Here is a 15,388-nt window from a genome sequence, read left to right as displayed (position 1 = left end):
CCACTTTGGGATATAAACCTTTGCTGGGTTTATATCCCAAAGAGATAATAAGGAAAAAGACATACAAAAAATATTTATAGCCATGCTTTGTGGTGGCAAAAAAAATTGGAAAACGAGAGGATGCCCTTTCAATTGGGGAATGGCTGAACAAATTGTAGTATCTGTTGATGATGGAATACTATTGTGCCAAAAAAAAAATAATGAACTGGAGGAATTCCATGTGAATTGGTACGCCCAGGAATTGATGCAGAGTAAAAGGAGCAGAACCAGTAGAACCTTATTATACACAGAGATGGATACACTGGCACAATAGACTGTAATGGATTTCTCTACTGGCAGCAGTGCAATAACCCAGGACAATTACGAGGGATCTATGAGAGAGAATGCTCTCCACATCCACAGAAAGAACCATGGGAGTAGAAACACAGAAGAAAAACAACTGCTTGATCACATGAGTTGATGGGGATATGATTGGGAATGTAGACTCTAAATGATCACTAGTGCAAATACTAATAATATGGAAATAGGTCTTGATCAATGACACCTGTAGAATCCAATGGAACTGCTCGTTGGCTATGGAAAGGGGTGGGTGGAGGGCAGGGAAAGAACATGAATTATGTAACTATGGAAAAATATTCTAAATAAATTAAGTAAAAATTTTCAAATAAAAATTTTTTTAGAATTTTAGAATTTGCAAATGGAACTTTGACCTGAACCATTAAAAAGTAATTTGGGTGTTGAAATATATTTAAAAAAAATTTTAAGTAAACAATAAATAAATGTTTGATAAATAAACAAACAAACAAATAAATGATGAAAAAAGTTGGTTCTAGTCTCACAAATGCCAAAATGATGTTAGAAAGGGATATAGGAATATAAAGAAAACATTTTCTAAATATACCAACATGGGAGAGAATCTTTTATGAGATGTTGCTACTGCTTTATTTTTTCTTGGATCCAAAGATCTCAAAATTAGAATCAATGAAAGTGCAAGAAAGGCAAACTACTGTGATATACTATGGATCTCATCTAAGAAGAAATATCTAAAATAGGGCTGTCATTGATCATTGAAAAGGTGATAAATTGGTATGAGAAATCATATAGGAAGGTGCACAGGCTTAGAAAGAAGATTAATTTTTTCCAAATTATATTAGTTGATGCTTTTAAGGAAAGGTTAAGATAAGCTAAAGGCAGAATTGCAAGGTAAACAGACTAATAGGAAGAGCATTGAATAGTGTTAATAAGAATTGTTATAGTAAATGGACTATCATATAAGCAAGGATGAAAGTTTATTAGTTATTAATGAGAGCTTATTAAAAACCAATTTTAAGTTGAAGGTAAAAGGATTCTGTTCTTTTCATAAGAATTAGAAGTATATACCAATTGTGTTGAAGGAGGTTTTTAAAAGGAGGGTACAAATCTTGCATTAGGGTTCAGTTTCATTTACTAGAGATAAGTGACAAGTAACCAAGGTAATAAGATATCATGGAAAGAGCAACAGACTCTGGACTTGGGGACCATAGTTCAACTGCTGGTATTATAACCAGCATTATTATTATTACTATTATCATTAATATTACTAATAAAAAATAAACAATAAATAATAAAAATATTATGATACTTTTAATTATGTAAAACAAACAAATGTCTGAATCTGTTTCCTTATCTATAAAATGGGGATAATGATGCTATCTAGCTCAAAAAAGTCCTATGAGGAAAGTACTTTGTAACACTTTAGAAGCATATCATATTTATGTAACATATATAGGTATATAAAATAGTATCATTTGTCTTTTGAACATTTGTCTTTTTTCAGACATGGCTGACGTTATTTGAACAATAAGATATCATATAATAAAAACAGAATATCAGCTCTTTTTGTAATACCAACTGCAAAGCAAATGAGGAATACGACTGATTCTAGTGAAGATCTGGTCAAGATTCTGGTCATGAACCTCCACCCAAATTACATCTGAAGCAAATTAACAGAATTGATTAATCATATTATCCTGCTACTCCTTTAACCATCAGAAGAAGATACCTTACATTTCCATTATTAGAAGTTAGTAAATTTAATGTATAATTGAAATAATTTTAAAATCTGGACTGTTATAAAGGGTACTTTACAATTTAATAATCTGATCATAGCCAGAATCTAAGGGTTTTACTACAGGAAAGGAAACTCCATGGGAAGGTTCTCATTGACCATAAGATCAAAGACTAGTGAATACCTTTTATTCCAAAGGTTGGGCCCTGTGATGGCTGTCGAACACAAGCAAAAACATTATGGTGAAGATGTGCTCCCAGAGCTTGGACCAGCCCTATTGTGGTTGTACTCTTCCCTTCTCCCAGAGGTGTAGGGGTTATTCTTCAATATAAAAATGAAAAACAGAGAAAAGCAAAAAAACCCAACTTATTTACAGCACTTGGATTTCATCCAATCTTTTACTGAAACTTTAGTAATTGCCTTAGAACAAAAAAAGAACCACCTAGTGCAGTCATATAATTAGAATAAATGGTGAACAGAAACCTCATCTATTGGCACCAAGACCCTCCGTGTCACAAATTCTACCATACTCTTACTCCACCATTATAAAAAACCTTAGAAAGACATGCCTGAAATGGCATAATTTCTATTATTTTTAGGGATCTGATACTATGAAACTAAATTTATGTCCTACTTTATTTCCATTCTTAACTAAGCAGGAATTACAATGGGGGAGGGGGAGAGGTTTAAATTTGTCCATTTGTTAGTCCAGGAAATTGGTTGGGCCTCAAATTAGATAACAAGCATTGTTTTCCCACTTACCCTCTATGTTCCTCTTACTACAGTATAATGTAAAAAGCCTTGAATGGAAGCTGAGAGACCTACATTCTAGACCTGACTCTACAATTCACTTCATCTCCCTAGAGAAATTTCACTAGCTATAAAATGAAGACAAGTGAATTAACTTGAAAAATAATGCATCTTTCCCTCTATGTCATACATACCAGGAAATTTGTGCTGCACTAGAAATGGTAGCAGGAACTAGTCTCATTAGCTCTAAAATGCTGACTCTCATTAAAAAACTGTGCAGATCCTCTGGCAGTAACAATAACATTATTAGGAATATAATCCAGAAAGATCAAAGATAGAGGAAAAAGATGTTTATGAGTACAAAAATACTCAGAGCATCATTTGAGACAAAGCAGAGACCTATTACTTCAAAAATAGTAGTACAAATCCTTATGTATGTATGTTGCATTGTGAGAAATAACAAGAGGGGTTGATTCAGAGAAATCTGAGAAGACTTGTATGAACTAATGCTAAATGCAGTGAGTAGAACCAGGAGAACAATTTAGACAATGACTATAACAATGTAAAGGACAGCAGTTTTGAAAGTTTTAAGGGCTTTGAACAATGCAAAGACCAATATGACTCCAGAAGACTGGTTATATGAAACATACTTCCCAACTTTTTTGGAAGAGAAGTAATGGATTGTAGGTGCAAAATGACGCTTATATTTTCCGATACGACTGACAAGAGAAAATTTTTTTTTTGCTCACCTATACTATTTCCTTATGAGGGTTTTCATTTGGGAGGGGCAGAGGAGAGTGAGAATGTGGATTAAAAAAGAAAAGAATGAGTCAATGATATGTTCATGATAAAAAGACAAAAAAAACTGGTTAAATTTGGGGTTATTAATCAACTTGGTAATATGTATCATAAAAACATACCCTGTTACAACCACATATTTTCCATCAGGCTGGTGTTTTAGGCGATCCAAGGTGGACAGCAGAACCTTGGCTTTTGTCTGACCATACAATTCCACTTCTTCAGAGAGCAAGCCAATTTCTTTAGCAAGGTGACCAATAGGCTTTGGTATGCAAGAACGTGATATTTCAATGTCACTTTAAAGAAATGTGAAGAAAATTTTATGTAGGGCTTTATTCAGTCAATTTAATAAATACTGTTCCCCTTAGAGTAAAGTTGCTTCTAGAAATACCATAAACATATACAAATTACATATTTCAGGACAGGCAGTTCTAATGTCAGCACTAAAATTACCTTGGAACAGGAGTCTTGAGGCTAAGATGGTTATACTGCATGTTCCACTTTCCTGGCACACATTTCTCAAGGAAATGCTTAGCACTTTCTACTGTGCTCTAAAATAAAAACACACACACACAAAAGATTAACATAATCTTACAAAAGGAAATAATTATCTACTTTGATCTTTTTTTTCCCTTTTCAGGCACATCTTTCAGAAAGTGTATGTATGTGTGTGTATACATATATTTTTTCTTTTTAAATTACGAACAAGGAAATAAAAAACATGAACATTTCCATATACAAGACAGAAAAAGGCAATTATATACAAAACTATGAACCTATTACATAGTTTATCATTTAAAATATAGATTAGATTGAGTGTAGCAATACTTACATTGTCCTATGTTCCCTTCTTAAACATCATGCTATTCTGAAAAATTTAAATATTCTCTCTTAAATAATAAAAAACATTTTCCTACCTTTCCCTAAACTCATCTGTTGAATGTGAGATACTATAATTTTGTGGCAGCAGTCAAATTATGTATTTTTTAAAATCTTGTACGTGTTGCTATTTTAGGTGATAGCACACACCCTACAAAGCAAGGTCCTATAGAACAAAGCTAAAGATATCAATGGAGTGAAATGGTACAATCTTTTTAACTGACAAGGGATGCTGTCTGCTGGTATACTCTACCACAAACACATGCATGAGGGAAAGCCTGTAATAAAGGCAAACAACACTCAAAAAATTTCAAAGGCATCTTTGAGTAATAATGATAACTGACATATGCAGCATTTTAATTTTTACAAGTACTTTTCATATCTATTATCATAAAATAGGAGGCCTCCAGATGCAAATTTCTTCAAGTATACAAGTATGAATTGAGCAAGATAGGGAGGCATGGATGGGCTGTGAAAGTCATTGTCAGAGGGATTAGCTATAGGAAGAGATCATAAATCTGTTGTAGTAATGAAACAAAAGTATCTCATTTTGTCCCTCACAACGGCATTGGGAAATAGGTGATACAGATATCATAACTCCCATCATACAGATGAGGAAACTGAGGCTCATAGAGGTTAAGTAACTTGATAATCACAGTTATTAATTGTCTAGAGGTGACATTTGAACCCATGTCTCCTGATTCCTGATTCTACACTATACATGATGCTTTTTTTAAAGGTGTTCAAATGGTTGTATGGCAGTTACCTTTCATTATTATTCAATCTTACTATCTACTACTGCCTATTCCTATAAATTCTTTAAGCCATTACATTTAAAATTAAGCTTACTAAGACTTTTGGGACATCCAGTATCTTTGAAAAAGCAACAGGAACTAGCTTCAAGATATACACACACAGTCATGTGGAAAAACAGTGGACTAAGTAAATGTTATGAAATCTGAATTATAATGCCAGTCCTCTCACTCACGGATCCTAGGGTAAACCATTGAGTTTTTCACTCAGTTTCCTTATCTATAATAAAACTGCCCATTTTCTCCTCAAGAAGAGAGTAGAAAGATAGAACAAGGCAATTTCTATGACAGTACTGTCATTAGCCTAGCACATAACCAGTAGATTTAGAGGTCGGTGGCCTCCTCAATGACCAAAGACCCCAAAGGTCCTTTAAGGCAGAGCTATAAATCCAATTTGGGAGCTCATTATTCAGCTCTTCTCTAGGACAGCCCAAGATATCTCTGACTGGCAAACAGTTAATGAGAAGGTTGTTCATCAAGATTCTCAACCCCTCCCTACCCCATAGGTAATGGGGTCACATAGGGAGAAAGAACTGTTATCACTTAACTAAGGTTTTTGGGGGAGGGGAGGGGGAGAAGACACATTCCTAGGAGTTTCCAAGAACAAAGAAAATGCAAAAGTCAATAGACTGGAAGGAATCCCTCTAAACCAGGACCCTGACACAGGAACTGACTGATGCTTTTCTAACCCAGGGTCCTGAAATATGAATTAATATACAGTATATTTAAAACATTCTCACAATGAAGAGTCAGAGGCAGTCCAAGACTGAATCTTTTTTTCTAATACTTAGTAGTTCTATGACTCCACTTGAGCCATATAACCTTTCTGAGCCTCAGTTTCTTCAACTGTATAAAGGGGTTAATATACTTGGGCTCCTGCTTCACAGGGTCATCAGGATTAAATGAGATAATATATGTAAACTGCACTGTAAGCCTTAAAGTACTATATAAATTACAACCAGTGTTATTACTGTGGTCAGCTTTTGATTGAGAGGCAGTCATGATTTAATATTGATAGAGCTGGCTTTGGAGGCAGGAAAAATTGGATTCAAGTCCAGATTCTAGCCATAGACTTGCAACATGATTGTGGGCTAGTAACAACTTCTCAACTGTTCTCCAGGCAATTCTTTAAGACTACAAAGTTGCAAAATTAATTATTGTTACTTTTTTTTTTTTTAAATAAGAGTACCTGCATTAACATTGCCACAGTCATGGGTCCAACTCCACCAGGCACTGGGGTGATGTAGGAAGCTCTCTCTTTTGCTTCATTATAAGCCACGTCCCCCACAACTTTTTTCCCGTTAGGTTTTGTACTATCTATAGAATAATTTTTAAAAACAGAAAAATCCTTATAGATACAGGAAATACCAATCAACTTTTCATGGACTGTTCAGCTCTTCATCCAATGTTTTTGCTAATTCGGTGCTTCCTGTAGTATCTGCTGAAGGGACAGTTATCTGAGAGTTTTAACTAGAAACTTAAGATGTTGGCTCCTACAGATATAATTCCCTTTTTCTCTTCAAAAATTAAGATAAATGGTAGTTGTTAAATTATTAAAATAAAACAAAAACAAAAAGAAGAAAAAGATGTAATAAAATACTTAGGGTTTTATAAACTAACACAAAATCCTTTTGCCTCACACCAGGCATTAAAGAAAACTGAAGCTGTTCCTTATTCTTTATGCCAATTAACAGTTCCATAATGAACCCTTCTTAAAATGTTAATTTACCAAGCCCCACAAAGGGAGTTTTTAGGGGCACAAAGCCTGAACCCTGTCACAGCTGCCAGATCCCGTTTCTACAGCAACTGTCAGCATTCTGTAAGCTCCCTGCATGAGCTGAGGAACAATTCAACATCCAATTCTAAAGATGAGCAGCTTCATAAATGTGTGCAAAAGGCAAAGAATGTAATTACGCTTCCCTCAAAAGGATGCCAAGAACAACTACAAATCTTACTAGCAAAGAATAGTTATTTGGGAGAACAAAAACAAAGGATACACCATATACTCCCTCACATAAAGAACCTCCCACACTCAGTTTCACTGCTTCTCCTAGGAAAGGGGAAGGAGGTCTAGACTTTGTAGCTCTAAGGTTCAGAGCCAAAATCTGGAATTCTATTGTGAATGGGACCTTTCAACCTCTGCATGTAACCTTATTTCAGTCATCATTTTTCTCTGCTTTCATTTTTCCAGGGGTAAAGAAGGTTATACTGGGAAGAACATTGAATTAGGAATTAAGAGACATAGGCCCTGATCCAAGTTTTGCCTTTAAAAACCATCTCCTCTATAATGTTGGAAAATGCCACTTCCTCCACCAAACTTACTGAGTGTTCTAGGATTAAATGAGATCATGTAAGTGAGTGCTTTGAAAGGTATAAGATTCTATGCAAATGTAAGCGATGTTGATAATGATGTTCCTCAACTTATAGAACAGCTAAAAATACACAAAACTCCTCTGAAAGCTTTATATTAGATTCAACTATTGCTACAGCTTAGCTTTTGGGCTCATTTCAAGTTTCTTTTTCTGTACTCTCAGATTTAGTCCAACAATAAGGTAGTCTTGCAAACCATCACCTTGTTTTCACTAATAGCATCCCGCATAGTAATCACTCAGCAATTTCCAAAACCACCAAGTTTTACTCCTAGATAGCTAAATTTTATGACAGTCTTCTTTCTCTTTGCCTTAGTAATGGAAAGGTATGAACAATATGGCCTCTAAAGAGGTGGAAGCTTGCACAGAATCCTAGGCTCTAAAGGTTAGAAAAGTTCTCAAAAGGCTATTTAATCCAAAAGCCACATAATGAAGAATCCCTTTTTCAATGGCTCCAACAAACAGTCCTCTAGCCTTTGCTTAAAAATTCAATAAGAGGAAACTCACAACCTTTCAACAAGGAGACCACCTGTTTCACTTTTAGACAGCCCATGTTGTTAGGACATATTTTTCTACATGGAACTGAACCTTCTAACTATAGGTCCTAGTTTTGCCCATTGCAGTTAAAACAAAGGACGTCTAATCCCTCTTCCTGCAACAATTTGGAAAATGCCCCCATGTTCCCTCTAAAACTTCTCTTTTACAGGATACAACTTCTCAGTTCCCTCAGATGATTCTCATATGGCATAATCTCCATTCTTCTCACTAATCCAATCACTCTCTTCCACTTTTAATTGACACAGTCCCCATGGGTTTCTGGTAGGATGGATTATTTTATCCCTTGAATGTACAACAAAAGTGATAAAAATGAAAATAATAACCAAGGCATGAGCATCACTTTGCAGGGGACAAGGATTTATCTAAAATCAACATTTGGAAAGTTTGGCCTTTGGGCTCATTCCCTCTGCTATTGTTGTGTCATGTTTTGTTTTCAATCTTTTTCTTTTCTTTTTTTTGATTCTATCTTTTTCATGGAACACGAGAACCATCTTTACAGAGGACCATGTGTTTATATGTTCTGCATTGGCAATAGCAATACACAGAGGAATAATAGTAAGAAAGATGTTTTTATTTTATTTATACATGTTCTCTGAGAAAGGCAGCTTGTAGGGAAGGCTAATAAAAGCTTCAAGTTCTAGTAAACATTCTATGACAACCTGCAGGAATAACTGGCCATCATCTATTAACTTTCTTATACCCTCTGCCTGCATCTCACAAAGGACAAAGGTAAAGAATGGTAAGGGCTGAAATCTTGTTATATAGAGGATATAAAGTCTTAAAGAGAAGAAATCCAATGTCATCAGGAAGCAGTGAAAGTGATGAGTTGTAGGAGAGCAATTTCTTTATAACCCATTAGATAATTGCACTGCAGGAAAAACGAGCTATCAATTATGAGTTACTGCTTAAAAGCATGGTGAGAGAGTGGGAGGGAGATTAAATATGGTGAAAACTTGACAGTGACTAATTTTCCTAGCAATTTAATAACTGTACCTCATATTTAAGACTAGAAGGGGAAAAGAAAATTATCCCTCACTTTAAGTCTTGAAACAAAGCCTAGAGGCTACACTGTATATTTATTCAATAAACTAGATTTCATCAATGTCATCAAAAATCACATCTTTATTCCCCACATTCCCCACCATGTTAAGGTCCATATACAGCCCAAATTTTCACCTCTCCATTCAACATGTGCATTTCTGACTTATTTCCAAGAAGAAAAGAGCTTCTTCTACTCTCCCCAACTCTTCCAAAAATAACAACTGGAGCACTAACCTGGAACATGGTTGATTCCACAGTCTATTACTATAGCTCCAGGTTTAATCCATTCTCCCTTCACCATTTCAGGTTGTCCTGTTGCAACCACAAGGATATCGGCTTTATTCACCTGTCAAAAGAGGAAGAGACCCCCCCCCCCCCCATCATACCAGTAAATACAAACAGATACTAGAAGTAAAATCTAGAAGTGGAAAGGGTATTGGAATGGAAAGATAACATTAGGAACCTTCTTTTTCTTTTCTCTAAACTACATCAAGCAAACTTTATAAGTCACTTAGCCTCTCAATCTCCCCACCTATAAAATAAGGATATAATCACTTTTTTTGTAGATATTGTAAAAGAAAGTTGGTGGGGTTGTGAAGGAGTAGAGAGGAAGACTTTCAAATGAGCCAAAGACATTATTAAAAATCCCAAGTAAAGCTATTTCTGATACTGTCTCCTTCAATTCCACAGGACATATTTCTTTAAAGGGAAGTATTTGCCTCATCTTATGAATACGAAATCTGGCTGAACATCTTGATTTAGACACTTGCCTATGATCACAAAGGCATTAGAATCTAGGCCTGTCCTATGCTAAGAATTTCAGCATAGTCAGAAAATAAACTGTCAATATCCAAGTGCTATTTTGTGACATCCCAATCTCCTAAACCTACTGACAAAGCATACCTCTGGTCAGCTAACAGTGATAAATCTTAAGCATACCCTATTTCCTAAATATCTTACCTCCTCAGATAACTGGACAGTCTTTGAGTGGCATGTGGTCACTGTGGCATTGTTCCACAGAAGCAAGTCATGCATTGGTGCACCAACAATCTTGCTGCGTCCAACCACTACAGCATGCCTACCAGCAATCTGTATTCCTGAAAGAAACCTCAGAATCAATCTGAAACACAGAGGCATGAGGTATTTTTGTTCATGATGCTGCCCATCTCTTAATGGGATCAAAGGGAATGAGTGAACACACACATGGACTTCTCTCATAAGCCAAAACCTTTGCAAGTTTCTTTACCTCATTCCATTCTTGGGTGGAAATTCTCTGGTTTTAAGTTTGAGTAAAAAATTGAGACTTGGACATGTGTTCCTTCTTGCTGTGGGTTTTTGAAAGCAGCTTAAGCGAAATTCATTTACTGAGTCATAGCAGAGTGGGAAGAAAACCCACACAACATGAAAAAAAAAATTGACACATAGCTAAACAGCAGTATGGTAGAGGGTACCAGATTAAATTATAAGAAATAGTTATAAGCAACAAAGGGCAGGAGGAGGGGAGAACAGGTTGTAGAGAAAGGAGAGATTACATTAATGGTTGTCTAATTTTATTTTCCCTGAGTTCAAGAAAACAATACATTGGAAGAATGTTAAGATTTCTCCTTGCCCACATTTCTCTTACAGCTGGGGGTCTGGGCAGAAGTTGGGGCTGGAAAAATTAGATGGGCCTCAAGACCACAGAAATTTAGAGCTAGAAGTTATCTTAGATCTAGTCTAGCACCATTTTGCAGAGGAGAAAACTTAGACCTGGAAGGAGAAATGACTCACAGGAGCCCAAACCCCCTAATTGATATCCCCCTAAAATGAAAGATGCCCACTGACAAGGTCCTGTAGGAACCTTGAAATAGACCAATTGGGATAGGTCAAGAGAGTAGTACAAAGCAGGCCCTGGAAAGTGAAGAGTCCAGCCTCTGTCTGGGAGGGGCCACTTAAACCTAGTGGTTGGGGGCAACCCCATACCCCACAGGTAGAAACCCAGTGTGAGAACAGCAGTAGCACTACCTAAGGCAGGGGAACAGTCCAGAGCCCTGGGGAGGTCAGGAAGTCTTTGTAGCAGCTTCAGTGGGAGTGCTCCAGCAGTTCCTGGGTCTATTAGCAAGGAGGAAGGAAAAGGGGCCTGACACAAGGGCCTAAGAACTCTGAGGTCAAGGAGGTAGATCTAATCAAAACCCAATGCTAGAGCAATACTGAAATCCCTTGAGGGAATGTCCTAATCCTGTTTGTTGTACATGGAACCCACTGAGGTCTGACCACTCCCTTTAGGAGTACAAGAGCAGTGTCTGAGGGAAGCATAGGTTGCCCAACCCCCACCCTGGACCCCAAGACAATCAATATGAGCAAACCAATAAAAACAACACTATGAGGAAATACCTTGGACAGAGACAAAAGATGCTAGTGGTGGTGGTGGTTGGGGGGGTTGGGTGGAGGTGGTGTTTGAGGTATTAGGCCTGAGGAAGAGAGAGCCCTTGCAACAAAGAGCAAATAATCACCTTAAAAGACCAGATGGAAAACTCTCATCCAAGAACTGAATGCCTTGTAAATTAGAAAAAGTCAAACAGAAAATGACTCAATGAAACAAGAAAAATTAAAACATAAAAAATAAACAACAAAAAACTGAATATTATAACAATTGGTCAGGAAAATAGGTCAGAGTTCATGTTAAATTATCAAGACTTTCTGAAAAGTTTTGACTCTCTCCAAAAAGCCTAGCTGCCCTATATCAAGAAATTATAAATAAAAACCGCTGAGAATGCTTAGACCCAGGAAGAAAAATGAAAATAGAAAGAATCTACCAATCACCTCCTAAAAGAAAGCGCCAACAATGACAGCATAAATATTATAAATAGCCAAAAAAGGAAGAGTTCAAAGCCCAGAGACCAATTGTAAAGATCATTCAAGATTTGGCATCTACCATTTTGAAGAAGAAAGTTTGGAATGATATTACAAAAAACAAAAGACAGAGGCCCATATTGAATAATAAATTATTTGGCTAAACAGAGTATCATCTTACAGTGAAAAAAATTTAACTTCCATGAAAGAGGATTTCCAAGAATTTATAAGTAGATAGATTTGAGTAGATAATCTGAAATGGAAACATAAGAATCAAGAGAGACACAGAAAAAGGACACACACATTTGTTTAATTAGGGGATGAACTGGTTATGTATGCTAATAAGATGTTAAGAAACAAATCACTTTTGGAATTCTAAAGTCCTTAGGAATGATAAAGGTAAAATAACAGAATGTTTTTACTGTATCAGGAGAAAAAAAATAAAGGACAGGGGACTATATTGGGGATACACACTATACTGGAATATACAAAAAGAGAAAAGGTATAGAGGTACAAATATATATAAAATAGAGGCACATAATATATAATGTAATATATAATAGAGGTGCATAAGACCAACAGCATTGAATCACAAAAAAAAAAAGTCCCTACTACTGCTCTCCCTGGAACAGGCATCCTATCAGTGTCACTTTCATCAGAAATGATGAAAGGTGGTCCACAGAATCGTACCTCCACATATAAAGAATATATTTTAATGTAAAAACACATTAAAATAGGAAAATAGGAGGGGAGAGGAACAAGACAAAAGAGATTTTAAGAGGGAAGGCAAAATAGGTAAGGAGTAAGTCATAAGTAAAACATGGAGAGAAGAATAAGATGGGATCAAAAACATGGGATCAGGAACTGAACAAGGAGAAGAATATCAACGGAACAAAACTGGGTCATTAAATTTACAGTTCACAAGTCTCAGGCAAACTCCATATGAATGGGAGCAAAGTGAGACTAAAAATGACAACACAAGATGAAAAGATATAAATCTTAACTGTGAATTTGAAGGTGTAACAGTCCACACATGTGTATGTTTAAGGTAGATGTTTGATCTATGAAATTGTATTAAGAAACGCATGGTCAGACCTGCGCATGGCAGTAAAGGTCTTGACCTTTGATCTCAGGATTCTTAACATTCTGGGTGAATCCAGGCTTCTTTGTCTTCACCTGGTTAGAATACTCCACCCCTGGAACTTGTCGTAATTTACATTTGAACCAATGGCAATCCACTGTGTGCTATTGCATATATATTACGTACCTCTTACCTCATTATCCTAATAAAAAACAGAGGAACTGCCAGACCGGCCCTCTCTTACCTTTCTTTTCTCTTACTTGGAACTTGGCTGCATGCCAGGAATAGCTCCCTCTATGGAGCCCCATTGTTTTCCCTCAAGATCTTCTTTCTTTAATCTTTCCTTCCTTCTCACCTGACCTCAGGCCAGTGCAAACCGCACTCAGAGCATAAACTCTCAATCTGTCAGAGGTTATTTCTCAACTGATTGCTATCCTCATACCGGATTCACATATTGCTGATTATTTTTATCTTTCTGCATTGTATCCCTACAAAGAAAGATAACAGGAGCTCTTCTGTGCGGTTCCTCCCTGCTATCTGATCTGTGTATGTGTCTACCTCAGTTTCCCTAAACATCCCTCCAGCTTCTGTTCTCCTCAAATCATAACCAGATAAATATTCCCTTTTGTGTAGCGGCTGCTGGCTGGCTCACTGCAGAAGGAATTTACCTCCAAAATGGAATGGGACAGAAAAAACAGACTGTTTTGATGATTACTACCTTATAGGACAGTTTGAGAGCTGGTACTGCTAAGTCACCTTTCTTCACATTTTTTTTCATTAATTTCTTTGATATTCTTGACCTTTTGTAGTTCCAGATTACAGTTAACAAAGATTTTGCACAAGAATCCAACACAGAAGAGGAAGGCCGACTGTTTATGGACATAAACTGTAAGAATTCTGTGTCACTGTAACACTGCACATTTTCACTATAGTTACAAATAATACTACATATTACAGCACCATGGGAGCATGAAGATAGAGGGCAGAGACAGAAAATAGGAACAGAAGAGGTGATTGTGAAGATCTGGCAAGTATTTATTTACATGTAACACACACATTTAGGACACATGTATCACAAACTGTTGCAAAATCTTAACCAGGTGATGGTATTCATAGCAATAAATGGATACACATAAATCACCATGGAAGAAAAGTATAATAAATGTATACAATAGATTCATGAGGTCTTACCTCATTTGGAATTTTATGTTCCAATGAGATAACATCAGAGAACACAAAAATGTATTTAAAAATGAAAATCTATATGATTTTTGATAGTTTCAAAGGGGGGAAATCTATCTTCCTAATATATGCACAATGTAAATAGTTTGTAAATATATATTGTACATACTTTGTAATATACTAGGTACATAGAATAGGAAAATTTATAAATACTGTAAAATTTTGTACAGATCTGTGAATATTTGTATATATGTACAAAATAACTGTACATACATGTGAATATGTACAGATTTCTGTATATTTGTGGGAAGTTGAAGTGTTGCAAGGATTAGAATAGTAGATTCAGTTTTGTGTAGAATTTTTAGTTTCCTTATTAGAACAGGATAAGGTTTTAGCATAGAAAAAGTTTTGACTTGTTCAAATACGATTTTTTAAAGATGCAGTTTGCATAAATTTTTGCATATTTAGATACTTTTTTGTAAAAGCAGAAGCTACATTGGTTTTCTGTAACTTTATATTCTTTTCAAAGTTTACAAGATTTTTCTAAGATCATTGTTTTAGATAGCTTTGTTTTATGTATTAGCATTAGAATGCAAGTTTGTTCTTTGTAATTATTTTTTGAAAAGTTTGCATTTTAGATTTCATTATTGTATTCTTGCAAATGTTTGCTTTTTTGAATTTCTATATTTGTAATATTTTCATTTTGCATGTTTGCAAGTGATTTTAAGTATGTTCCGTTTGATTTTTTTCTGTTTATTGTAATCTTTTCTCTTACTAATAACTCTAGAATATAGATAGGAACTGAGTAAGAATAGGATAACCTAAGATTAATATAAGGAATTTTGTTTGTTATTTTTTGATAGAATACGATAATAGTATAAGATGGGAAATGGGGAAATAGCATATTTAGGTGTGAGCAATAGTGAGGAATGCTTTTAACAAAGCATCCCACACTTTGCTCAAAGGTGGATCATAGGAATGAAATAGAAAATAGATATCGATTAGGTTTGATAAGATAAGGAATTTTGGAAAGGTATCT

General features: G+C 35.6%; 1 protein-coding gene across 1 annotated transcript in view; it reads right to left on the bottom strand.

Moving 5' to 3' along the window:
* The window catches only part of MTHFD1 (methylenetetrahydrofolate dehydrogenase, cyclohydrolase and formyltetrahydrofolate synthetase 1), an 80,800-nt gene that overhangs the window by 35,690 nt on the left and 29,722 nt on the right, over positions 1–15,388 (bottom strand). The window contains exons 7-12 of the mRNA XM_007473015.3: positions 10,215–10,351; positions 9,489–9,600; positions 6,476–6,603; positions 4,049–4,146; positions 3,718–3,891; positions 2,232–2,368 (exon numbers count right to left, since the gene is read on the bottom strand). Coding sequence (XP_007473077.1) covers positions 2,232–2,368; positions 3,718–3,891; positions 4,049–4,146; positions 6,476–6,603; positions 9,489–9,600; positions 10,215–10,351 — 786 coding nt within the window. The remainder of the gene's footprint in view (positions 1–2,231; positions 2,369–3,717; positions 3,892–4,048; positions 4,147–6,475; positions 6,604–9,488; positions 9,601–10,214; positions 10,352–15,388) is intronic.

Source organism: Monodelphis domestica, chromosome 1 (genome assembly GCF_027887165.1).
Source record: "Monodelphis domestica isolate mMonDom1 chromosome 1, mMonDom1.pri, whole genome shotgun sequence".
NCBI classification, from domain to species: Eukaryota; Metazoa; Chordata; class Mammalia; order Didelphimorphia; family Didelphidae; genus Monodelphis; species Monodelphis domestica.
The sequence above is the reverse complement of the archived record's forward strand: the minus strand, read 5'-3'. Positions and strand labels throughout refer to the sequence as shown.